This window comes from Podarcis filfolensis, assembly GCF_964270895.1.
Source record: "Podarcis filfolensis genome assembly, chromosome: 8".
Classification (NCBI taxonomy): Eukaryota; Metazoa; Chordata; class Lepidosauria; order Squamata; family Lacertidae; genus Podarcis; species Podarcis filfolensis.
This window is the reverse complement of record NC_139611.1, coordinates 87,052,884-87,079,893: the sequence shown is the minus strand read 5'-3', so window position 1 is coordinate 87,079,893 and position 27,010 is coordinate 87,052,884. Positions and strand designations below refer to the sequence as shown.

The 27,010-nt window shown below is 49.4% G+C and overlaps 1 protein-coding gene across 3 annotated transcripts in view; it reads left to right on the top strand.

Annotated features, from left to right (window-relative positions):
- GPR4 (G protein-coupled receptor 4) overlaps positions 1–26,643 on the top strand; it is a 40,621-nt gene extending 13,978 nt beyond the window's left edge. Inside the window, exons 1-4 of one of the 3 annotated variants that reach the window (XM_083627716.1) lie at positions 2,307–2,498; positions 2,756–3,519; positions 18,029–18,212; positions 25,172–26,643. In XM_083627716.1, coding sequence (XP_083483842.1) covers positions 25,417–26,511 — 1,095 coding nt within the window. In that variant the 5' untranslated portion in view covers positions 2,307–2,498; positions 2,756–3,519; positions 18,029–18,212; positions 25,172–25,416 and the 3' untranslated portion in view covers positions 26,512–26,643. Of the gene's footprint in view, positions 1–2,306; positions 2,499–2,755; positions 3,520–17,590; positions 18,213–25,171 lie in introns of those variants that run through there. The other 2 variants (XM_083627715.1, XM_083627714.1) reach the window with 2 other exon arrangements.
- Positions 26,644–27,010: the final 367 nt, after the last annotated feature.

Below are 27,010 nucleotides of genomic sequence, written 5' to 3'. Positions count from 1 at the left end.
GGAGACGCTCCTATAGGAACAGGGACCCTGCAAGAATTTCAAAAACTTGTCTGTATTTAGCAGATGGGTGAATCATAGGGTTGGAAGGGACCCTGACATCATCTAGACCAGGCATCCCCAACCTGCAGCCCTCCAGATGTTTCGGCCTACAATTCCCATGATCCCTAGCTAACAGGACCAGTGGTCAGAGATTATGGGAACTGTAGTCCAAAACATCTGGAGGGCTGAAGGTTGGGGATGCCTGATCTAGACCAACCCCCTGCAACGAAGGAATATGCAGCTGTCCCAGACAGGGATTGAACCTGCAACCTTGGCATCAGCAGCACCAAGCTCTAACCATCTGAGCTATCCAGCGACGGTGGTGCTTCTGTTTTCTGAACAAGCAAGGGCTTCATAGAATCATAGAGTTTTTGAGTTGGAAGGGACCCTCAAGGTCCAACCCTGTAATGTAGGTCCAACCCTGTAATGTAGAAAAAAGCTAAACAGCATTTTTTGGGGGGGTGGGATCTTCTAAATTCTGGAGTCCTGACAGTGTCAAGTCACTGCGCTACCAGAACAGGGACACTTCCAACTCCCTCAGAAGATGGTGGAATCTCCTACCTTGGAGGTTTTTAAACAAGAGGTTGGATGGCTATCTGCCAGGGATTACCGTATTTTTCGCTCCATAAGACTCACTTTTTTCTTCCTAAAAAGTAAGGGGAGATGCATCTTATGCAGCGAATGTGCATCTTATGGAGCGAATGTGTGGTCCCTGCAGCCGAATTGCCCAGGGGCAAAAAGCAGATCATGCTTCTTTTTTTTTTGAAAGAGGGAAGTGGGTGTTGAAACAAAGCCGCTGATCATTTGCCGATTGGGGAGAGAGATAAGGGACGCTAGAGATAAAGGAGGCTGCCTGGGAGGGGGGAGGTAAAGACAGCAAACTTGCAGAGGGGAGAAATAGGAAGACTAAAGCAATAAGGAGAGAAATTAGAAGAAAAGGAGAAGCAAAAAACTGCTCCAGCTAAGGAAAAGACACTAAGGCAAACAAGAGGGAAGAGAGTGTTGAAAGGAACAGCTGATCGGTGGGATCGGAAGAGAGATAAGGGACCTAGTAGAGGCTGCCTGGGAGAGGGGAGGTAAAAGCCCATGGATCCTCAGACTTTTTGCATTGGGTCACCCCAAATTCACCATCAGATCACACAGCATGTCCATGGCTACAGCCTGCTCCAAAAAAACCACACACCCACTGTTGCGTGGGGCCACAATGGCGCAAAAACGTGGTTACAAAGCATGGATCCACATGGATCCTCAGGATTTTTGCATTGGGCTACCCCAAACTCACCGTCAAATCACATGTCTGTGGCCACAGCACGAACCACAAAAATCATACATCCACTGTTTCATTTTTCCCCTTCTTTTCCTCCTCTAAAAACTAGGTGCGTCTTATGGAGCGAAAAATACAGCATTTAATTTTGATTCCTGAATCGAAGGGGGTTGGAATAGATGGCCTCTGAGGATCCCTTTCAGTTCTAAGATTCTATGACTTCCTTTTGCTTGCCACGGTGGAGAGGGCAAAAGCCGCTTTGGGCAAGAATTCCCACCAACTCCAGAGCCTGGTAGAAAGTTTTGGGTTCCTGTAAACCAAGTGTGCGCACACGACAGCTGGTTTGTGGCCGCATCAGAGACAGAGAGTGCGTTTCTGGGATATAAATAGGCCAGTGGCGGGATAATCAAATTGGGGGTCTGAGCACAGGCTGTTACTGGGAGTCATGGGGGGGGGGGGGTAGCAGAGCGTTGACGGAACAGGGGTGAGGGTAGGAGAGAACCCAGGAAGCAGGCAGGCGACATCCTTCTTTGTGACACACAAGCCATGCAGCCTGTGTGTCACCTACTGCCTCTCTCAGAGCATGCAATTTCCAGGGGGGTAGCTGTATTCGTCTGTCGAAGCAAAAAACAACGGAGAGTCTTGCGGCGCTTTGAAGACTCACCAGAACATCAGGAGTCCCTCTTTTAAAGCCATCCAAACTGGGGGCCATCCCTGCCTCATGTGGGAGGGAGTTCCACAGTTCGCTTAATACGCTGCCAAAACAACAAAAAAAATTTCCTTCCAGTAGCACCTTAAAGACCAACTAAGTTAGTTCTTGGTATGAGCTTTCGTGTGCATGCACACTTCTTCAGATAGGTGAAGTCTTTAAGGTGCTACTGGAAGGAAAAAAATTTTTTTGTTTTGACTATGGCAGACCAACACGGCTACCTATCTGTAACTTAATACGCTGCGTGAAAGATACCTGCATGGCAGGGGGTTGGACTAGATGACCACTGAGGGTCTCCCCCAACTACAGTTGGCCATCGGTCAGGGGTTCTTTAGCCCTGGTTAACTCTGTGTTATACTGGGTGGTGTGTGAATGAATGGATTCTATTATTACGGTCACAGACCAGTTCCGGGTCACTTACAATATCAGGAAAATCATAATTAAATTGTGGTTGGGTACAACAGAGACGATTCAGATATAGTGGCAGTTAAAAAATATATACCATTTTTTTGCTCTATGACTCACTTTTTCCCTCCTAAAAAGTAAGGGGAAATGTGTGTGCGTCTTATGGAGTGAATGCAGGCTGTGCAGCTATCACAGAAGCCAGAACAGCAAGAGTAATTGCAGCTTTCACTGCACAGCGATCCCTCTTGCTGTTCTGGCTTCTGAGATTCAGAATATTTTTTTTCTTGTTTTCCTCCTCCAAAAACTAGGTGTGTCTTGTGGTCTGGTGCATCTTATAGAGTGAAAAATACGGTATATTAAATCTTGATCACTAAAATATAACCTAAAATTATCATTTAAAACCTTAATCGTTTTGGTAGTACAGCTTGTTCCCTAACTTTTATGGCAGTATTAACACAACTGGGTGGTGTTTTCATGGTGGTAACCCCAAACTGTGGTGGCCGAATCTTCCTGTTTTCTGGCCTTTGTTCTATAGCATTTAAACATTTCCCAGATTCTGGAAGTGAGGAGAGAGAACCGATGCCCTGGGGCCATGGATTTAAAAGCACTGCCAGGGCATGTTCTGCTTTTCGGCATTGAGATGGTGCAGCGATCTTCTTTTCCGCCATTTACGGAGCTGGGGTTTTGGGGACGTGGTCTGGGAGCTGCTTTCCGGTTCCTCCGAGTTTCAGTCCCCAAGTGCAGTGGTTGGGGGACTCCACTCCTGCTAATATTGGATCACAACATTAACATGTAGGAATCAGGCAGAGGAAATCCACATCCACGGTCTCTGAGGGAGGACGGGGTGTTTGGGGAGAGGGCAGCACTGTTCTGGCCGCGAACTGAAGCACTCTCAACGTGCCCATAGTTCGCTTAATGCGCTGCGTTGAAAGGGGGTTGGACTAGATGACCCATGGGGTCCCTTCCAACTCCACGATTCCACAGTTCTAAGAAGGAGATTCTTTTACTGGCCCTGAATCTTCCAACAGTCTGTTTCGCTGGGAGTTCTATTTTACAAAAGTCTATCAGAATACCCTTCACAGTGTTCACTCTGCTTAATCAGGTGTGTGAGTGTGTGTGTGTCATAGAATTTTACAATTAGAAGGGATCCCAGAGGGCATCTATATGTCTGTACACAGAACCGCCGCATTTGTCCCTCCTTTCAAACCCACACAGATATAGAGGTGGCAACCAAGGAGAACTTTTCATGCATGCGATGAAAACGATGCCATCTGCCATCATTAATCTGTCTCTACATGGGTGGCGCTGTGGGTTAAACCACAGAGCCTAGGGCTTGCCGATCAGAAGGTTGGCGGTTCAAATCCCCGCGACGGGGTGAGCTCCCGTTGCTCGGTCCCTGCTCCTGCCAACCTAGCAGTTCGAAAGCACGTCAAAGTGCAAGTAGATAAATAGGTACCGCTCCGGCGGGAAGGGAAACGGTGTTTCCGTGTGCTGCTCTGGTTCACCAGAAGCGGCTTAGTCATGCTGGCCACATGACCCGGAAGCTGTACGCCGGCTCCCTTGGCCAGTAAAGCGAGATGAGCGCCGCAACCCCAGAGTCGGCCACGACTGGACCTAATGGTCAGGGGTCCCTTTACCATTACTAAGGTGCCACAGGTTCTTTGTGGATCATGCCTGGGTGTGGGGGCAAAGAGGGCAGGGGGCTGAGTGACCTGAATTTCTAGCCCTGGAGAGGCAGTTTTTTTTAGTCTCTATAACCACCAGGTTAGGACCTGGTTGGGAAGGGGCTGCAAGGCCTATTGCATGGGTAGGCAAACTAAGGTTCGGGGCCGGATGCGGCCCAATCGCCTTCTCAATCCGGCCCGCGGACAGTCCGGGAATCAGCGTGTTTTGACATGAGTAGAATGTGGGGCCTGCCTGGTGTTTTAATTTAGTATAATGTGTGCTTTTATTTAAAATGCATCTCTGGGTTACTTGTGGGGCCTGCCTGGTGTTTTTACATGAGTAGCATGTGTCCTTTAATCTAAAATGCATCTCTGGGTTATTTGTGGGGCACAGGAATTTGTTCATTTCCCCCCCAAAAAATGTAGTCCGCCCCCCCAAGGTCTGAGGGACAGTGGGCCGACCGCCTGCTGAAAAAGTTTGCTGACCCCTGGCCTATCTTTTCAGCCCCATCTCCCCCAGTCTGGCACTGTCGAGTTCCCATGAGCCAAACTCCAACTCCTACAACTGATTGGGTGCCAAACATCTTGCCCTGCTGAGAGGGGAGGGGGGTCTTGTCATCTGGGCAGCCCAGGACCTCCATCCACACTGCCCCAGGCTTGCGCAATGCAAAGGTTTGACTTGGCCCCCGGAGGCGCACTTCATTGTCTCTCGAGACAGGCAGATACCAACAGCAACAAAAAAATTCAATTTGACTACCTTGTTACCAATGACAAACCTAGACAGCATCTTAAAAAGCAGAGACATCACCTTGCCGACAAACGTCTGTATAGTTCTAGCTATGGTTTTCCCAGTAGTGATGTATGGAAGTGAGAGCTGGACCATCAAGAAGGCTGATTGCCAAAGAATTGATGCTTTTGAATTCTGGTGCTGAAGGAGACTCTTGAGAGTCCCATGGACTGCAAGAAGATCAAACCTCTCCATTCTTAAGGAAATCAGCCCTGAGTGCTCACTGGAAGGACAGATCCTGAAGCTGAGGCTTCAGGACTTTGGCCACCTCAGGAGAAGAGAAGACTCCCTGGAAAAGACCCTGATGTTGGGAAAGATGGAGGGCACAAGGAGAAGGGGATGACAGAGGACGAGATGGTGGGACAGTGTTCTCGAAGCTACCAGCATGAGTTTGACCAAACTGCGGGAGGCAGTGGAAGACAGGAGTGCCTGGTGAGCTCTGGTCCAGGGGGTCACGAAGAGTCAGACATGACTAAATGACTAAACAACAACAACAACATCTTGTTACAGGGGTGAAAATGTATGCAAAGTTCTGAAGTGTCTGGATCTGATTCTAATTTTTTTTTAATGCACAGATGACCTGGGATCTTTATTTTTTCCCCTTTCCTGAGAAAGGAGCAGTCCTGTTACACCCCTACATAAATGATGCCATGGTACAGGTTTGGGGTTGTGATTTACTAGCTACTAGAGTCTGTGTTTCTTGTGGCATTTTTTTTCTTCAAGTGAGCCAAGAGTCACTGAGTGCGGGATCTTTAAGCCAGGGCTGAACATTTTTGGGACTAGGCAGCTAGCAACTTTCTTTCTTTCCTTCCTTCCAGAGAGGCAGGGAGAATACTGCAGCCAACTCATCAGTTTGGAAGCAGGTGGGCAGCGAGGTCCAGACTGGCTTAATTATATTTGGGCCGGTAATGGGGAGAGAAGCCAATGTCCTTGGGGGGGGGAGGGAGGGGCACAGCTCCTGTTCCCTCGTTTCACGTCCCCCCCCCAGCCCTGTAAAGCTTTCTGCAACACCCCCAGCCTTCCTGATGTTTCTTCTTCTTCTTCTTCTTCCTCTGCGATCCCTCGTAGCTGAGTAAGATTGTCTTCCATAAACATGGTTTTAACAATGAGTCCGTAAGTGACTGTAGAGGCCAATTCTGGATCCACACGTCCTTCCACAGTGGGGACATTGGTTTCTGGGCGGGAGTTGACCACGGTGTGGATTTGCCAAGCGTGCCTTCCTCTTAGCACATTTCTCCCTTGTGTCCTGAGTTCGAGTGTCTTCAAAGCCCATGACACCTTTGGTCAAGGCTGTTCTCCAACTGGAGCGCTCGCAGGCTAGTGTTTCCCAATTGTTGGTGTTTATACTACATTTTTTAAGATTTGCCCTGAGAGAGTCTTTAAACCTCTTTTGTTGGAAACGATGCCTTATGAGGAACGGCTAAGGGAGCTGGGCATGTTTAGCCTGGAGAAGAGGAGGTTAAGGGGTGATATGATAGCCATGTTCAAATATATAAAAGGATGTCACATAGAGGAGGGAGAAAGGTTGTTTTCTGCTGCTCCAGAGAAGCGGACACGGAGCAATGGATCCAAACTACAAGAAAGAAGATTCCACCTAAACATTAGGAAGAACTTCCTGACAGTAAGAGCTGTTTGACAGTGGAATTTGCTGCCAAGGAGTGTGGTGGAGTCTTCTTCTTTGGAGGTCTTTAAGCAGAGGCTTGACAACCATATGTCAGCAGTGCTCTGATGGTGTTTCCTGCTTGGCAGGGGGTTGGACTCGATGGCCCTTGTGGTCTCTTCCAGCTCTATGATTCTATGATTCTATGACCACCAGCATTACGCTTTCCATTTTTAGTTCGGAGTAGAGTCGTTGCTTTGGAATAGGATCATCAGGCATCCGCACAACATGACCAGTCCAACAAAGTTGATGTTGAAGAATCATTGCTTCGATACTGGTGATTTTTGCTTCTTCCAGTACATTGGTATTAGTTCACCTGTCTTCCCAAGTGATGTGTAAAATTTTTCAAAGACACCGTTGATGGAATCTTTTGGAGACATGAGCCACCAGAATATTTGGCTCAAACTCTCCCAGTGAGAGTTTACATTGGTAAAAGCACTTAATAATTAAGAACCATGGTCCAATTCAATTCTTGGACTCGCCTGTTCCAGTTAAAAAAACAACACAAAGCTCAGAAACAGAATGACTCCAAAACCCAGGTCTCTCCCGCCTCAACGCTCAAAGTTAAGGTATTTCTCCCGAAAGATGCTCCGCAGGTATCTGGGTGAACGACTGAGCGTGGGGCAGAGGTGTGGATGGACTGGTTTTTATTTTGTGCCATGATGGGCATATGTGTGAATGCTCAGGTGTTATCGCAGGTGTGATCTCGCCACTTGTGGGTGGTTCCATGTGGAAGTATCTGCACAAGCCGCCACCAGGCTACAGCTACCTTGCCGCTGATGTGAACATATCTTCACACTCTAAGCAATGTGTACAGAGGAGGGCAATCAAGATGACCAAGGTTCTGGAAACCAAGCCTTATTAGGAACGGTTGAAGGAGCTGAGTATGTTTAGCCTGGAAAAGAGGAGATCTGAGAGCCACCTTCCAATATCTCAAGGGCTGTGCCATGGGAGATGGAGCAAGCTTGTTTCCTCCTGCTCCAGAGGGTAGGATTTGAACCCATGGCTTCAAGTTACAAGAAAGGAGATTCTGACTAAACATCAGGAAGAACTTTCTCACTGTAAGAGTTGTTCAGCTGTGGAACAGACTCCCTCGGAAGGTGGTGGAATCTCCTTCCCTTGGAGGTTTTCCAACAGAGCTTGGGTGGCCATCTGCCAGGGATGCTTTAGCTGCGATTCATGCATCCCTTTGTGCATCATACTTCTACATTTATCCTCAACATGTCTTCAAACAAATATAATAATAATAATAATAATAATAATAATAATAATAATAATAATGATGATGATGATGTTTTATTTATACCACACCCTCCCCAGCCAAGACCGGGCTCAGGGCGGCTAACACCAAATATAAAAACAATTGATTAAAATACAGCTTAAAAACTAGATTAAAAACAAGATTAAAATGCAGCCTCCTTTCAGTAGAAACTCCAATCAAAAACTTTTAGGGGATGAAAATGTCAAATCTTCACCAAGGCCAACTATCCAGACTGGTCCTATGTGGGCCAGTAAAAAGCCAGGGAAGTCCCCAAATAGGAGTTCCATCACAGAAAGAGAAAGGTAAAAGGAAAAAAGGGAAGGGGATCAAGTTGATTCCAAGCCAAAGGCCCTGCGGAAAGAAATCAGATCCCGCAGGGCCCTGGTCTCATGAGACAGAGCATTCCACCAGGCCAGAGCCAGTGCTGAAAAGGCCCTGGCTCTGGTTGAGGCTAATCTGACTTCCTTAGGGCCTGGGACCTCTAGGGTGTTGCTATTTATGGACTTTAAGGTCCTCCACGGAGCAGACCAGGAGAGGCGGTCTCGTAGGTACGAGAGTCCTAGGCCATGAAATATGGTTAACCTAAGGTCCCAGGCGGGTTACCGCAATTAGAACACCATGTTAAAAAGCAGTTTAAAGCAACTTACAATCACAGAAATAAGGTGGGCCCTAAGAGTATGCACCTCAGGTGCCAAAAGCCAGAATAAAGAGCGTTTCGGGTGGAATCATTATGTTATTTTCGAAGCAGCAGCAGCAGTAAGTGGATGATCGTAATTGGGTTTTCGTTGCAAAGCACTTTGGGCTCAGATCACCGTGCAGAGGCGGCGGGTAAGTGAACAAAATCAAACCCAGCACGCAACTTGTGGATTCTGGTGCAAAACTGAACGCTCTGAGAAACTCCAGAAGAGTTTGTTTTAAAGGAAAACAAACCAACCCCAAAACCCACCCAGGTTTGTAGCACTTAATTAGGGCTGGGATGAAGGCAGCACAACAATGGATGTCCCAACTTTTCCCTGGGCATTTTTGGACCACGTTGACTCATCCTGCCTGGTTACTCAGTAATGATGTTCTTCTTCCTTTTACTTGGGCTCCTGCACATAAGCGCATAGGATGAGCGAATGCCCCTCCTGGCACCACCAGGCCAACTATTAACACCGTCCGTGCAGACCGGCTGGCGTGATGTGCGCTCCCTGTTTTCTGCTTCATTTCGCTCTCCTGACTCTCCCACATCGTGGGCATAAGGAGCATTGGTTTGGGGGTTGAGGAGGAGTCAAGCTCACAAGGACCTAGGAGGAGCCCCTGTTCCTGGATCCGTCCCAAAGGGGCTCAGCAAGCCCAGCGGCCTGCTCTCACAGCGGCCTCAAGGAGGACTTCTCACCCCTCCTGCGGTTTCCAGGGGCTTTGCGAAGGTTGTTAAAGATGCAAAGCGCAAGTTTATAAATCCGGTGCCCATGCAAAGTGCTTGATTTCCATAGATACCGATGCACCGACAGAGAAGCAGCCCAGACGGCTCCAGGGGCCTGTGGAGCCTCACTCTGACTCCTCTCCGAGAAATGCACCTAGTACCTCTCTCTTGTACCCTGCTCCTCCGTTCTGGGTTTATGGAGCCGGGCTGGCCACCCCCCCAGAGCCCCCCGCGCATGCCCTTCACCTCATCGCATCAGAAATAGGTTAAGGAGTCAAGGCCTGCTTCGTACAGACCATGCCTGAACTTTGGTGTCTCCCGAGGGAAGTTTTAGGAAGATAAGGAAGCTGCCTCATACAGAATCAGGCCATTGTTGTTGATGTTAAAGGTAAAGGGACCCCTGACCATTAGGTCCAGTCGTGGCCGACTCTGGGGTTGCGGCGCTCATCTTGCTTTATTGGCCGAGGGAGCCGGTGTACAGCTTCTGGGTCAAGTGGCCAGCATGACTAAGCCGCTTCTGGTGAACCAGAGCAGCGCACAGAAACGCCGTTTACCTTCCCACCAGAGCGGTATCTATTTATCTACTTGCACTTTGACGTGCTTTCGAACTGCTAGGTTGGCAGGAGCAGGGACCGAGCAACGGGAGCTCACCCCGTCATGGGGATTCGAACCGCCGACCTTCTGATCAGCAAGTCCTTGGCTCTGTGGTTCAACCCACAGCGCCACCCGCATCCCTGTTGTTGTTGTTACTATTATTTATTTGTTTGTTTGTTTGTTTATTTTCTGTACCGCCCTATACCCAAAAGTCTCAGGGCGGTTCACATAAAATATCAAATATATATATCAAATATATAAAATCAAAACAAAACAAAACCAACAACCCAATAAAAAAAAAACCCCAAAAGAGCTTGCATTTTTAAAAAGGGTATAGCAGGGGTAGGCAACCTAAGGCCCGGGGGCCGGATTCAACCCAATCGCCTTCTAAATCTGGCCCGCGGACGGTCCGGGAATCAGCGTAGTTTTACATGAGTCGAATGTGTCCTTTTATTTAAAATGCATCTCTGGGTTATTTGTGGTGCCTGCCTGGTGTTTTTACATAAGTAGAAGGTGTGCTTTTATTTAAAATGCATCTCTGGGTTATTTGTGGGGCATAGGAATTCATTTATATATTTTTTTCAAAATATAGTCCGGCCCACCACATGGTCTGAGGGACGGTAGACCGGCCCAAGGCTGAAAAAGGTTGCTGACCCCTGAGGTATAGGATGTAGCTCAAGACAGGCAAAGGCCTGGTTGAAAAGGAACATTTCTGCCTGGCGCCTAAAGGTGTCTAGTGAAGGCGCCAAGCGAACTTCCCTGGGGAGAGCATTCCACAGACGGGGAGCCACTGCAGAGAAGGCCCCGTTCTTGTGTGCCACCCTCTGGACCTCTCGCAGAGCAGGCACACGAAGGAGGGCCTTAGAAGATGATCTCAGGGTCTGGGTAGGTTCTTATGGGAAGAGGAGGTCCTTTGAGGTATTGCGGTCCTGAGCCATTGTCCCATCTAGTTTAGTACTGTCTACACTGACTGGCAGCAGCGGCTCTCAAGCTGGCTCAGGCAGATTTTGGATGCTGTCAAAGGCATCATGGGACTGAAACTGCCTTGGCCGCACTGGTTGATGATCTCCGGTGGGCTAGGGACAAAGGTGAGAGCTGTTTCCTAGTTCTGCTGGATCTCTCAGCAGCGTTTGATACCATCAACCATAACATCCTTCTGGACCGTCTAGAGGGGCTGGGAGCTGGAGGCACTGTCATACAGTGGTTCCGCTCCTTCCTCCTGGGCCGTGTTCAGAAAGTGGTGGTGGGGGATGAGTGTTCAGACCCCTGGGCTCTCACTTGTGGGGTGCCTCAGGGTTCCGTCCTCTCCCCCATGCTTTTTAACATCTACATGCAGCTGCTGGGAGAGATCATCAGGGGGTTTGGGCTGGGTGTCCATCAATATGCGGGTGATACCCAGCTCTACCTCTCTTTGAAATCAGAACCAGTGAAGGCGGTGAAGGTCCTGTGTGAGTGCCTGGCGGTGGTTGGAGGATGGATGGCGGCTAATGGATTGAGGCTGAATCCTGACAAGACAGAAGTACTGTTTTTGGGGGACAGGAGGCAGGCAGGTGTGGAGGATTCCCTGGTCCTGAATGGGGTAACTGTGCCTCTGAAGGATCAGGTGCACAGCCTGAGAGTCATTTTGGACTCACAGCTGTCCATGGAGGCGCAGGTCATTTCTGTATCCAGGGCAGCTGTCTGCCAGCTCCATCTGGTATGCAGGCTGAGACCCTACCTGCCCGCGGACTGTTTCACCAGAGTGGTGCATGCTCTAGTTAGCTCCTGCTTGGACTACTGCAATGCGCTCTACGTGGGGCTACCTTTGGAGGTGACCTGGAAACTGCAATTAATCCAGAATGCGGCAGCTAGACTGGTGACTGGGAGCGGCCGCCAAGACCACATAACACCAGTCCTGATAGACCTACATTGGCTCCCAGTAAGTTTCTGAGCACAATTCAAAGTGTTGGTCCTGACCTTTAAAGCCCTAAATGGCCTCAAAGGCCCGGTATACTTGAAGGAGCGTCTCATAGAATCATAGAATCATAGAATCATAGAATCATAGAGTTGGAAGAGACCACAAGGGCCATCGAGTCCAACCCCCTGCCAAGCAGGAAACACCATCAGAGCACTCCTGACATATGGTTGTCAAGCCTCTGCTTAAAGACCTCCAAAGAAGGAGACTCCACCACACTCCTTGGCAGCAAATTCCACTGTCGAACAGCTCTTACTGTCAGGAAGTCTCCACCCCCATCGTCCAGCCCGGACACTGAGGTCCAGCGCTGAGGGCCTTTTGGCGGTTCCCTTGCTGCGAGAAGCCAAGCTACAGGGAACCAGGCAGAGGGCCTTCTCGGTGGTGGCACCCGCCCTGTGGAACACCCTCCCATCAGATGTCAAAGAGATAAGCAACTACCTGACATTCAGAAGACATCTTAAGGCAGCCCTGTTCAGGGAAGTTTTTAATGTATGGCATCTTAGTGTATTGCTTGTCTTTGTGGAAGCCACCCAGAGTGGCTGGGGAAACCCAGCCAGATGGGTGGGGTACAAATAATAAATTATTATTATTATTATTATTATTATTATTATTATTATTATTATTATCATCATCAGAGGGAGAGGACGCGAAAGCTGTCCCACGGGGGTAAAATTCTCTTGCACAGGCATCTCTAGAAATGAGTGGGGCTGCCAGCTTGGGCCAGATAAATTCTGCTGCATAGCAAGCAGCAGGATGAACACTGTCGGGTATGTGCGTGTGTTTGGATTTTGTAGGGCAGGCTCTGCCCGGATGAGGCAGTGAAGTATTTGGTAAGCGAGCTATCAGGAGGAAATGCAAATGCAGACCCCGAAGGCTTCCATGGGGTGAGTGTAGTTGGGAAGCGGGGGGTGAAGTTCAAAGGCTGACGCAAGAGCTCAGCCACCATCTCCTTCCTCGAAATGCTCCCCTCTAGTGAGTCAGCTGAAAGTCCAGTCCGTGGGTAGGGAAACTAAGGCCTGGGGGCCAGATCCAGCCCAATCACCATCTAAATCTGGCCTGCAGACAGTCCGGGAATCAGCGTGTTTTTACATGAGTAGAATGTGTGCTTTTATTTAAAATGCATCTCTGGGTTATTTCTGGGGCATAGGAATTTGTTCTTAGCCGGTAGTGGTTAAGAGCGGTAGACTCGTAAACTGGTGAACCAGGTTAGCTTCCCCGCTCCTCCACATGCAGCTGCTGGGTGACCTTGGGCCAGTCACACTTCTCTGAAGTCTCTCAGCCTCACTCACCTCACAGAGTGTTTGTTGTGGGGGAGGAAGTGAAAGGAGATTGTTAGCCGCTTTAGACTCCTTTGTTGTTGTTTAGTCATTTAGTCGTGTCCGACTCTTCCTGACCCCCTGGACCAGAGCATGCCAGGCCCTCCTGTCTTCCACTGCCTCCCGCAGTTTGGTCAAACTCATGCTGGTAGCTTCGAGAACACTGTCCCACCATCTCGCCCTCTGTCGTCCCCTTCTCCTTGTGCCCTCCATCTTTCCCAACATCAGGGTCTTTTCCAGGGAGTCTTCTCTTCTCATGAGGTGGCCAAAGTCCTGGAGCCTCAGCTTCAGGATCTGTCCTTCCAGTGAGCACTCAGGGCTGATTTCCTTCAGAATGGAGAGGTTTGATCTTCTTGCAGTCCATGGGACTCTCAAGAGTCTCCTCCAGAACCAGAATTCAAAAGCATCCATTCTTTGGCGATCAGCCTTCTTTATGGTCCAGCTCTCACTCCTTAGAGTAGTGATAAAGTGGGATATCAAATCCAAACTCTTCATCATCATCATCATCATCATCATCATCTTCTAAATATAGTCCAGCCTCCCACGAGGTCTAAGGGACAGTGGAACGGCCCCCTGCTGAAAAAGTTTGCTGACTCCTGGTCCAGTTGTTCATCCAAGTCTTGCTTTTCAGCCCCCGTTACTAAACAAAACTTTAAAATTGGGGAGGTCGTTACATTTATAAAGGCTGCTCTAAGGCTAACAAAGGAGAATAGGGACCCCGTCTCCAGCACCTTCGCATAACAGAAAGTTAAATTTGTCAGTGAGAGTTTGCCAGATACGGCTTTGGACGTTGCTTCAAAGCTGGAAGAAAGCTCGAACCCTGGATTCTAAAATGTTTTATGCACCACACTTTAAGGAGGATATTGACGAGCCACCGATAGCCCTGTCCTCCTCCGTGGATTTGCCCAGCTCTCTTTGAAAGCCACGCAAGTTTGTGGCAGCCGCTTGTGGGAGGGAGTTCCGCAGTTTAACTCTGCGCCGTCAAACGCTAAAAAGAGAGGCCTGCTGCCCTTATGCCCTGCTTGTAGTAGGAAAAACCTAAAATAGAACAAAGCCTTAATGGGATGCCGGCTACAAACCTCATTTCACTGAACTATTCAGTTTCCTCAGAAGGAAATAGAAAAATCATAAACTTTAAATGACCAAAATTCAAACAAGGGTAGAACCCCAAAATTCTGATGTATTATAATCCTAGCTCGACCTATGTAAAGCAAAGCGCAGTAATAAAGGATTGAAGACTCAAAAGTACAGTTTCTAATACTGAATTTACAAAAAAGGTTTGAAAACCTAAATAGCAAGTTTTAAAGAAAGCCAGACTTGAAGAAGGGAAAGACCAAAAAGAAGGGGTTGAAGACTCAAAATTCTAGTGCTGCTTTTACAAAAAGGTTTAAAAACCCAAATGGCACAAATTCAAAGAAAGGAATACAAGATAAAGCTGTTTTAGGCTTTGAACAAACTCAAGAACAGGGCTGAAACTCTCCCATGGTCTAGATGTTACTGCTGATGTTAAAGACTGATCGGGGCCTGATCCAGCTTGGCTCTTAGGATGTTCTGAAACTCACGGACCTTGATCCTTCACCACCTATGCTGCCTGCCCCAAGTCTGGCGAACCGCTTCACCCTGTGTGTTTTACTCCTACATTTCTTGTTGCAATCACATCTCGTTATTCGGAGTTGTGATGCGTGCTCCCCATCTCACACCTCCGCATGTTTCAGAAAAACAAGGGCAACCGGTGCTCCGAACAGCCGCCGCCAACCGGAGCCCTCCTCCAGCTGTTTTGGACTACAATTCCCATCAGCCTGACTGGCCTTAAATAACGGCAAAGCCACAAAAACAGTGTTCTGTCCTCCTGGACTCCTGCCACAGGGCATGCCAGACTTTAATTTCTGCAAATCTCTTTGCAGGGTCTCAAAGATAGGCTTTGGGGTGCGAGGAAACCAAATCTGCTGTTATTTTTGTGACTGGACAACATTTAGCTTGGCAAGTCTGCGTCTGTTGAAGAAGCATATGGACTGCATTCGGGAAACCAAAGAATTTTAATTTTAGCTTCGGAAAAATGCCAGTTATGCTAAATAATGATGATGATGATGATATAACTGCAGCTGTTTGGCAATCATGACTTATATGCAATTCTACACACATTTTACCTACCAAGCAAAACTAAATTATACCAATTCAGCCAAAATATATTTTGAATTCCCAAATCACGTTACAACTTTTTACCACCCTTCGTTTTGGGAGTATGAAAATTGAACAATTCAACACGCCCCATAGGTTCCACTCTTAGGGTGAACTTAGGATGCAGACGTCCGCGTGATCGCTTCCTTTTGTGTTTTTCCAAAGAGGTTGCTGCTTCAATAGCCTTTTGTTGCAACCTGAGATCTATGTTACGCCCAGCACTGTGTGGCCTCATTAAATCTCCCTTCCGTCATAAAAAGTGCAGGCAAAAGAGATTTTTTTGCAGTGCACATGAGCAACATCCCCTTCTCCTCTTGCAGTGTTTATTTTTCCTTAACACCTAGCCTGAAGAAGAGTTCTGGTGGGCTGAAGAAAGCCCTCCACTGTGGTCATTTCTGTTGCTCCTGATATTGCCCTTCTGCCGTAATTCTAGGTGTCAAATGTTCACGATCAGCCCCCTACTTTTCCAATCGTTGCCGGTGCAGCCATAATCTTCTTCTCTTCATCACATCAACGGGTGGCAGAGAACCAGAGAGAGCCAGCTTGCTGCATCACCTCTTGACAACCTGATGGGAGTTGTAGTCCGAAACAGCCAGAGGGCGCCCGGTTGGCCTTTGTTGTTGTTTAGTCATTTCGTCATGTCCGACTCTTCATGACCCCCTGGACCAGAGCACACCAGGCACTCCTGTCTTCCGCTGCCTCCCGCAGTTGGGTCAAACTCATGCTGGTGGCTTTGAGAACACTGTCCCACCAGCTTGTCCTCTGTCGTCCCCTTCTCCTTGTGCCCTCCATCTTTCCCAGCATCAAGGTCTTTTCCAGGGAGTCTTCTCTTCTCATGAGGTGGCCAAAGTCTTGGAGCCTCAGCTTCAGGATCTGTCCTTCCAGTGAGCACTCAGGGCTGATTTCCTTAAGAATGGATACGTTTGATCTTCTTGCAGTCCATGGGACTCTCAAGGGTCTCCTCCAGCACCATAATCCAAAAGCATCCATTCTTCGGCGATCAGCCTTCTTTATTAATAATAATAATAATAATAATAATTTATTATTTGTACCCCGCCCATCTGGCTGGGTTTCCCCAGCCACTCTGGGCGGCTTCCATAGAAAACCAAAAATACACTAAAATATCACAGATTAAAAACTTCCCTGAACAGGGCTGCCTTAAGATGTCTTCTGAATGTCAGGTAGTTATTTATCGCTTTGACATCCGATGGGAGGGCGTTCCACAGGGCAGGCGCCACTACCGAGAAGGCCCTCTGCCTGGTTCCCTGTAGCTTTGCTTCTCGCAATGAGGGAACCGCCAGAAGGCCCTCGGCGCTGGACCTCAGCATCCGGGCAGAACGATGGGGGTGGAGACGCTCCTTCAGGTATACTGGGCCGAGGCCGTTTAGGGCTTTAAAGGTCAACACCAGCACTTTGAATTGTGCTCGGAAACATACTGGGAGCCAATGTAGGTCTTTCAAGACCGGTGTTATGTGGTCTCGGCGGCCGCCCCCAGTCACCAGTCTAGCTGCCGCATTCTGGATTAGTTGTAGTTTCCGAGTCACCTTCAAAGGTAGCCCCACGTAGAGCGCATTGCAGTAGTCCAAGCGGGAGATAACCAGAGCATGCACCACTCTGGCGAGACAGTCCGCGGGCAGGTAGGGTCTCAGCCTGCGTACCAGGTGGAGTTGGTAGACAGCTGCCCTGGACACAGAATTGACCTGCGCCTCCATGGACAGCTGTGAGTCCAAAATGACTCCCAGGCTGCGCACCTGGTCCTTCAGGGGCACAGTTACCCTATTCAGGACCAGGGAGTCCTCCACACCAGCCCGCCCCCTGTCCCCCAAAAACAGTACTTCTGTCTTGTCAGGATTCAACCTCAATCCATTAGCCGCCATCCATCCTCCAACTGCCTCCAGGCACTCACACAGGACCTTCACCGCCTTCACTGGTTCTGATTTGAGAGAGAGGTAGAGCTGGGTATCATCTGCATATTGATGGACACCCAGTCCAAACCCCCTGATGATCTTATGGTCCAGCTCTCACTTCCATACATCACTACTGGGAAAACAAAAAAATTTTTTTCCTTCCAGTAGCACCTTAAAGACCAACTAAGTTAGTTCTTAACTTAGAACTAACTTAGTTAACTAACTTAACTTAGAACTAACTTAGTTGGTCTTTAAGGTGCTACTGGAAGGAAAAATTTTTTTTTGTTTTGACTATGGCAGACCAACACGGCTACCTATCTGTAACTGGTACTGGGAATACCGTAGCTTTTACTATATGGACCTTTGTTGGCAAGGTGATGTCTCTGCTTTTTAAGATGCTGTCTAGGTTTGTCATTGCTTTTCTCCCAAGAAGCAGGCGTCTTTTAATTTCGTGACTGATGTCACCATCTGCAGTGATCATGGAGCCCAAGAAAGTAAAATCTCTCACTGCCTCCATTTCTTCCCCTTCTATTTGCCAGGAGGTGATGGGACCAGTGGCCATGGTCTTCGTTTTTTTGATGTTGAGCTTCAGACCATATTTTGCGCTCTCCTCTTTCACCCTCGTTAAAAGGTTCTTTAATTCCTCCTCACTTTCTGCCATCAAGGTTGTGTCATCTGCATATCTGAGGTTGTTGATATTTCTTCCGGCAATCTTAATTCTGGTTGGTCTAGGCTCGCTTAGAACTTCTCTTCCTTTCTCTCCCCAAGCCAAGAACCTATTTCTCCCATGAATTAATTTTCTGCCAGCAGCCTGTCCTGCAGAGTGCCAAGGGGAAGACCAAGACGAATGAATGAGTTTCAAAACTGTTTATGCTTTCCATTTAGACACAGCCCATGAATGGTGCTAAAACTCTCGTAAACCCCAGCAAGGAAAGGCACAGCCTCCACTATCGAGAGTGCCCGAGATCTGCACATTTGCTTCAGTTGTTTTTCTGATACCTTTCCACGTCCCGCATTTCTTTTCTGGATTTTTCAGGCCCAATCTTCTGCCACGGTGTCCTCGAAGCAGGTTAGTTAATTGGACCGCGCTGAAGTGAACCGGCATATCTGAGACAGCTGCGGGGTTCTTGCGAGTAGGCTTGGCTGAGAGGGAGACAGTCTGGAAGGCTAAAGGGTTTCCCCCCACCCTCCTCATATATTCTGCACTGAACCTGGGTTTTTAATTTGAGGAAGGTGGCATGTGGCCGTATCCTGTTTGGGGCGGGCGGGAGCCCTGCCGTTCCAGCACCAGCCTGCGTCTCCTTTGTTCCCTGCCCTTTAGAGCTTGGCAGGAGAGTGCCAGGGAATTGTGTTAGGGAGGAAGGGGGTCCTCATGACCTTCAGCTGCAGGCAGAGGGATTAAGACCTCAGAAAGGTTGACATTAATTTTTCAGGAGCCCTTCTTATTAATTAATTGGAGAACTAACGCTTCTGCTGAGCTAAGCTGGGAGTAAATGCCTCGGGGCGGGGGCTACGTCCCAGTCTGTTCCCCCACCCCAATTTCCTAGAAACCAGCACTCAGCCCTGCAAACGCAGCATCTCAGGTCTTCTGCACTCTGCACGCGTCCCAAGCGCTTGCAGGGAAAAGGCGGGGCGAGCCCTTGAAAACAGCCCAGAATTTTACTGAATATATTAAAGAAGTACATTTGTCTCCTCCACAAGTTTGGCATAAGTGACATCTAATTGGCTGAGTTTATTTCTTGACGTAATATAGAGGCTTTTATTATGGGTACTCTTTGGGGTCAGGTGCTGTGCCAAACCTCCTGCTCTCTCGCTTTTTACGATGGCTCTCTCTCCACTTTACCTGTCTGTTATCTCATCGCAAATATCCGGATAACCTGCTTTATCATTTCTTCCGGCGAATGTAACATCGCATGCCAGCCTTGGTTTGGATCGGTCTAGTTGTTTTATATGTTTGTGTATTTTGTTGCTTAGGTCATAGGGATAAAATTCAAGAGAAATACAGTGGCACCTCGGGTTAAGTACTTAATTCGTTCCGGAGGTCCGTACTTAACCTGAAACTGTTCTTAACCTGAAGCACCACTTTAGCTAATGGGGCCTCCTGCTGCTGCCAGAGCACAATTTCTGTTCTCATCTTGAAGCAAAGTTCTTAACCTGAAGCACTATCTCTGGGTTAGCGGAGTTTGTAACCTGAAGCATATGTAACGTGAAGTGTATGTAACCCGAGGTACCACTGTACTTTCAGAAAAGGGAAAAGGAAACAGCCCAGAAGATTCCACTGGTTGAGAATATATCTGTGGGTCACAGATGACACACACAAAACTGGTTGCCTGTTTCACCAGTTGAGAACTTGGCTACCAGGCTCAATCCCAAACAGCGTAGCTCTTTGAAGACCTAAACCACCTTGCAAGCAGAGTTTCTTGAGAACTGCCTCCCATGAACCTGCCCAGTTCTGTTTTTGAGGGCCTCCTTGAGGGGGACATTTTCCAGGTGTGGTGCTTGATGTCAAAAACAGGAGCCCCAAAGCGGAGCATGCCTGGCCTCATGTTTAGACATAAAAAACCGAAAGTAAACAAAGAAGAAGAAAAATGACTTCCATTTCTCCGTCTCTCCACTTCAAAAACTTGTGCAAAATTCTTACTCCAGCCAGCTCTTTTGCTTTCCAACCTTTTTTTGTCAGCCTTCAGATCCAGATATCACAAGTTGATTTTCCTTTTTGCGCAGAAAGCCCATAAGGGGTTTTCAATCGTTGATAAACGTCAACAGTGATTTTTCTCTAGTTTAGCACGTCAGTTGTGCGGTCCTAGCCAAATCCATTCATTTCAATATCCGTTCTTCCATAATAGGTAATAAGAAGTCCTCCCATCTTTGTGCTTTTAACAGTCTCGCCGTTGTGATCGTACATTGCAATAATCTTCCATAATCTTTCCCCCCAGGCAACTGTGAGAACAGAATGCTGGACTAGATTGGAAATATCAGTTTGATCCAGTGGCTTGTCTTAACTTAATAAGGATTTGATTATCCCTACTTAGGCTTTAAGGGACGCGGGTGGCGCTGTGGGTTAAACCACAGAGCCTAGGACTTGCCGATCAGAAGGTCGGCAGTTCGAATCCCCGCGACGGGGTGAGCTCCCGTTGCTCGGTCCCTGCTCCCGCCAACCTAGCAGTTTGAAAGCACGTCAAAGTGCAAATAGATAAATAGGTACCACTCCAGCGGGAAGGTAAACAGCGTTTCCATGTGCTGCTCTGGTTCGCCAGAAGCGGCTTAGTCCTGCTGGCCACATGACCCGGAAGCTGTACGCCGGCTCCCTCGGCCAGTAAAGCGAGATGAGCGCCACAACCCCAGAGTCGATCACAACTGGACCTAATGGTCAGGGGTCCCTTTACCTTTATCTTACTTAGCCTTTGCTCTCACATTTTAGATGTCTGTGCATTTTTTTGCAGGAGGCCAAAGATGCGCCCCAGCTGGGGAGCTTCCGACACCCTCCCAAACTCACCCAAAATGGTGCTTGTGGCTCATCTACCCTTGTGAGCTTGCTGTGACATACTTGGGTTTTGGACACGCCCCTCTGTTTAGAGTCCGAACTTTTAGGCTGCATCTTTAGGATGTTGTTTCCTGCTCTCATCTCCCTGAGTCAGACAGCATGGCTCCCCAACCACTTTTGAGATTTCTACTGACGAGACAGAGGTGTGGTGCTGCAGGCACAGCCTCTCTCTGCAGATGGTCTCTCCTTCCCAGAACCGCTGAGCCGAGGGGTGAGGTTTGGGGAGGGTTTGGCCGCTTGCCTGGGCGAAACAGTTGAGCGCTGCTTCGATTCCTGGCAGCGGATGAAGCTTTTGGCCACTGATCTGGGTGGGGAAAGGCAGATGCGCCGTCAGAAGTGTATAGAATCACAGACCTGATGAGTTGGAAGGGAACCCCAAGGGTCATCTAGTCCAACCCCCTGCAATGATGCAGGAATGACAGCTAAAGAGGTGGCCAGCCCAGTTCTGTTGAAGAATCTCAAATAATCATAATCATCACCATAATAAATTTTATTTATACTCCGCCCTCCCCAGCCAGAGCCAGGCTCAGGGCGGATAACACCAATAAAATCACAGTAAAAACATAACAGGGGAAAAAGAAAAAAACCCCAATTTAAAATACAATTTAAAATGCAGCCTCATTTTAAAAGTAGCCGATAAATCAAGACCATAAGGGGAGGGAAGCCTAAGGGACAGACTGAGTCCAAACCAAAGGCCAGGCGGAACAGCTCTGTCTTGCAGGCCCTGCGGAAAGATGTCAAGTCCCGCAGGGCCCTGCTCTCATGAGACAGAGCGTTCCACCAAGTCGGGGCCAGTACTGAAAAGGCCCTGGCCCTGGTTGAGACCAGTCTAACCACCTTGTGACCTGGGACCTCCAAAATGTTGTCATTTGTGGACCGTAAGGTACTGTTTTGAACATTTGATTGGGAGTCGCCCAGAGTGGCTGGGGAAACTCAGCCAGATGGGCGGGGTATAAATAATAAATAAATAAATAAAATTATATGGCCAAGTGGGGATTCGACGCCTGGTCCCCAAGTCTTGGCCCGACACTCTAACCGCTGCACCACACTGCCTCTGTGTTAATACCGCCAGGGTGGAAAACACCGCAACGGCCTGTCAAAGCCCGCCCGCCCGCCAGCCACTAACTAAGGGCCTACCTCTTGCCCTCCCAAAGACAACTCTGTTCCACTTTTTCTGCCATGTTTCACTCCATGAATTGTCCCAATAAACCAGACCATGTGCACTCGGTGCTAAAAATACAGAAATGATGCAAAGTGGTAAACAAAACGCTGGGCTCCCCAAAAACGCTGAGGTCTGCAGCCTGTATAAATCATTCCTGTTTGCATAGTCTGTTCTGGTTTTGCCCCCTTGCAGTGGGGGAAGGAAGATCAGAAGTTCCCTTTCAGCAGATTAGGCTTATGAAATTCTGCATTTCTGGGATCTCACCAGGCAGCGTCTCTCTGAACAAATCTTTACAAGCCTGAGGGCTAGAAACTTGCTGCCTTCGTTTATGCATTGCATTTATATCCCAGCTTTTTCCTTCCAAGAAGCTCAAGGTGGGGTCCACAGATCTCCTCCTCCCTCAACAACAACCCTGCGAGGTAGGTCAGGCTGAGAGCGGCAGTGATAATCCCCCCCAGGCCACCACCCAGTGGAAGTCATGGCCAAGTGGGAATTTGAACCCTGATCTCTCCCAGGCCCTGGCCCAATACTCTCACCACGCTGGCTCTTTGATAAAAGGATGCAGAGATTCTTAGGCGGCTGAATTTCGCACCCAGTACCAAATCCCATGCATTGTTTTTTTCCTGAGAACAGTTGTGTTCCTCCCAAGCTCTCATTCATTTTAAAATGCACCCTTTTAAAATGGGTTGGGGATGGAAGGTTACTGGGTTGTTTTTGTTTTTAATTATGTATTTTGTGTTACTATAACCCAGCAGTTCGAAAGCACATCAAAGTGCAAGTAGATAATAGGTACCACTCCGGCGGGAAGGTAAACGCTGTTTCCGTGCGCTGCTCTGGTTCGCCAGAAGCGGCTTAGTCATGCTGGCCACATGACCCGGAAGCTGTACGTTGGCTCCCTCGGCCAATAAAGCGAGATGAGCGCCGCAACCCCAGAGTCGGCCATGACTGGACCTAATGGCCAGGGGTCCCTTTACCTTTACCTATGTTGTAACCGCCCTGAGATCTGTGGTTATAGGGTGGTAGGGACGCGGGTGGTGCTGTGGTCTAAACCATTGAGCCTCTTGGGCTTGCTGACCAGAAGGTCGGCGGTTCAAGAGCTCACGACGGGGTGAGCTCCCGTTGCTCGGTCCCTGCTCCTGCCAACCTAGCAGTTCGAAAGCACACCAGTGCAAGAAGATAAATAGGTACCGCTGCGGTGGGAAGGTAAACAGCGTTTCCGTGGGCTCTGGTTTCCGTCATGGTGTCCTGTTGCGCCAGAAGCAGTTTAGTCCTGCTGGCCACATGACCTAGAAAGCTGTCTGTGGACAAATGCCAGCTCCCTTGGCCTGAAAGCGATATGAGCGCCGCAACCCCATAGTCGCCTTTGACTGGACTTAACCGTCCAGGGGTCCTTTACCTTTTTTACCTATAGGGCGGTGTAGAAATTTTAATAATAATAATAATAATAATAATAATAATAATAATAATAAACAATTCATTTTGTTATCTCATGGGAGAACTTAACTGTGGAAAGAATGAGGTCTGGACTTGCCACCCTAAGGCAACAAATATCCCAGCTTAGCCCTGCCGCTAAGTGATGCTAAAAGAAATTTAATAAGATGCCGTTCCTATGGTCCCATCCAAGGAGCTCACCCACACTTTCACATGATCTGTATTTTGACTGTAAGGTAAAGGTAAAGGGACCACAAAGGATCACCCAGCCCAACCCTCTTCTCACTTCCATTGTTTAAAATAAAAAGGTAAAGGGACCCCTGACCATTAGGTCCAGTCGTGGCCGACTCTGGGGTTGCGGCGCTCATCTCGCTTTATTGGCCGAGGGAGCCAGCGTACAGCTTCCGGGTCATGTGGCCAGCATGACTAAGCCGCTTCTGGCGAACCAGAGCAGCGCACGGAAATGCCGTTTATCTTCCCGCCGGAGCGGTGCGTATTTATCTACTTGCACTTTGACATGCTTTCGAACTGCTAGGTTGGCAGGAGCAGGGACTGAGCAACGGGAGTTCACCCCGTCACGGGGATTCGAACCGCCGACCTTCTGATCGGCAAGTCCTAGGTTCTGTGGTTTAACCCACCCAGGTCCAAGAGCTTCTCTCCTTGCTGTGCTCTGTTAAAATGCAATGTTCTCTGAACCAGATCTTATCAGGGGCACAGAAAATCCAGAGAGAGGTTTGCCCCGCTTCCTAAACCGCACTAAATGCACACCTCAACCCGGATCTTAATATTCATGGACAAACCCAGGTGCGAGAGAGTTGAGCAGAGAGGAAAACCACAGCTTCTCTGTCAACCGGGCATCGTTGTACAACGTCGATCGGACGTGCTCACAGGTCTCTGAAGACACATGGCAGCTTATGGCACGATGCCTTTGCTTGCAAAGCGAAATGACTTAAGCGTCAAATGTAATTAAATAGACATTTGGTGCTTATGGGGAGGGTGGCTGAATATCGATTGCTGCTTCTTGTATAAATTAGTGAAAACAATAAAATGTTTGGATTCCAAGCAAACCAACCGCTCCTGGAATTGCTCCTGATCCGTCCAACTCCAGCAACTGAGAGGGAGAGAGAATTGTTGGGTGCCTGTAATAAGTACTTATTTGCATGCTGCATGGCGAAACTGTGGAACTCCGTTCCGCAGGATGGGCAGTGATGTCCACATACCTGGTTGGTTTGAAAAGAGGACTGGACAAATTGATGGAGGAAGAGGAGAGGGTTACCGATGTGTTATAGATTTGCCAGGGGGGGGGTACCCCTTCTTGTGAGCACAGGACTCAGGGCTAGACGAACCTCCACTGGCCTGATCCAGCAGCAGAGCTCTCCTTGCATTCTTCATAAGGGGAAGAGTAGGGAGCATGGCTCAAGGTGGTGTCTCTGCCCTGCAGTGCCTCTCTCGTAATCTCTACCAGTACATTTCTTAGCACAAGTCAAAGTTTTGGTGCTGACCTTGAAAGCCCTAAACGGCCTCGGTCCACTATACCTGAAGGAGCGTCTCCACCCGCATTGTTCTGCCCGGACGCTGAGGTCCAGCGCCGAGGGCCTTCCGGCGGTTCCCTCCCTGCGAGAAGCCACGTTACAGGGAACCAGGCAGAGGGCCTTCTCGGTGGTGGCGCCCGCCCTGTGGAACGCCCTCCCAACAGATGTCAAAGAGAAAAACAACTACCAGACTTTTAGAAGACATCTGAAGGCAGCCCTCTTTAGGGAAGCTTTTAATGTTTAATAGGTTATCGTATTTTAGCGTTCTGTTGGAAGCCGCCCAGAGTGGCTGGGGAAACCCAGCCAGATGGACGTGGTATTAATAAGTTGTTGCTGTCATTGCCGTCCTCTTTCCCCAGGTCCACAAGGCCAGGAAGCACCTCTGAGAAGCGTCCCTCGCACCAGCCCAGCTGATTAGGTGCCACCACGCCAGAAGGCAGCATCCAGCTCCATCCCATGGGGGCCTCGCCACGCACCGATTCCAGGAACCTCCTCGCGATGGCCAGCCCGGCCCTGCGGACGCCCTGCTCCTGGCCCCGCAGACCCCTGTCCTGAGCCGGGGACCCAGCGCCGCCCGGGCTCTCCGCAGCCCGCTTCCTTGAGGATGTGCAACGCGACGCTGGTGAGTTGCCACGTGGACTCCAAGATCGACCACCTCTTCCCTCCGGCGCTGTACATTGCCGTCATCACCGTGGGCCTGCCCACCAACTGCCTGGCCCTGTGGGCTGCCTACCTGCAGGTGCGCCAGAAGAACGAGCTGGGCGTCTACCTGATGAACCTCTCCGTGGCCGACCTGCTCTACATCGCCACGCTGCCGCTGTGGATCGACTATTTCCTGCACCACGACAACTGGATCCACGGGCAGCAGTCCTGCAAGGTCTTCGGCTTCATCTTCTACACCAACATCTACATCAGCATCGCCTTCCTGTGCTGCATCTCGGTCGACCGCTACCTGGCCGTGGCACACCCTCTGCGCTTCGCTCGCTTCCGCAGGGTCAAGACGGCCGTGGCCGTCAGCGCCACGGTGTGGGCCATCGAGATCGGGGCCAACTCGGCGCCGCTGTTCCACAACGAGCTCTTCCACGACCGCTACAACCACACCTTCTGCTTCGAGAAGTACCCCATGGAGGAGTGGGTGGCGTGGATGAACCTCTACCGGGTCTTCATCGGGTTCCTCTTCCCGTGGACGCTGATGCTGTTCTCCTACCGGGGGATCCTGCGCGCCGTTCGGGGGAACATCTCCACCGAGAGGCAGGAGAAGGCCAAGATCAAGCGCCTCTCGCTCAGCCTCATCGCCATCCTGCTCTTCTGCTTCGCCCCGTACCACCTCCTCCTCCTCTCGCGCAGCGCCGTGCACCTGAGCAAGCCCTGCGACTGCGGCTTCGAGGAGACGGTCTTCGTGGCCTACCACACGGCGCTGGCTTTCACTAGCCTCAACTGCGTGGCCGACCCCATCCTGTACTGCTTCGCCAACGAAGGGGCCCGGGGCGACGTGGCCAAAGCCCTTTCCACCTTGCTGCGCTTCCTGGCCAGCTCCAAGCCCCGAGAGATGGCCAACGCCTCCCTCACCCTCGACACGCCTCTCTCCTCCAAGAAGAGCAGCTTCTGCCGGCAGCCGCTGGCGCTCCCCATGCCCCCCTCGCAGGGGGCCGCGGGGGACGAGGAGCTCCAGATGAAGATACTGACTTTCGAACGCTGAACGCTCAGAGCTGTGTCCACGCAGCGTCCGGACGACGCAGAGGCCCCGCTGGCAACTCGCCGGGGCAGGTGGCCGACGGATATACTATCGGACCTAACAATAAAATGATATTATTATTATAATAACTTAAAACGTGCCAGCACATTTCTGCCCTAAGTTCCACACTGCGAGATGCATTGCAGGGGGTTGGCCTAGACCAGGCATCCCCAACCTGCGGCCCTCCAGATGTTTTGGCCTACAACTCCCACGATCCCTAGCTAGCAGGACCAGTAATAATAATAATAATAATAATAATAATAATAATAATAATATTTATACCCTGCCCATCTGGTTGAGTTTTCCCAGCCACTCTGGGAGGCTCCCAACTGAGTGTTAAAAACAATACAGCATTAAATATTAAAAACTTCCCTAAACAGGGCTGCCTTAAGATGTCTTTTAAAGATAGGATAGCCGCTTATTTCCTTCACATCTGATAGGAGGGCGTTCCACAGGGCAGGCG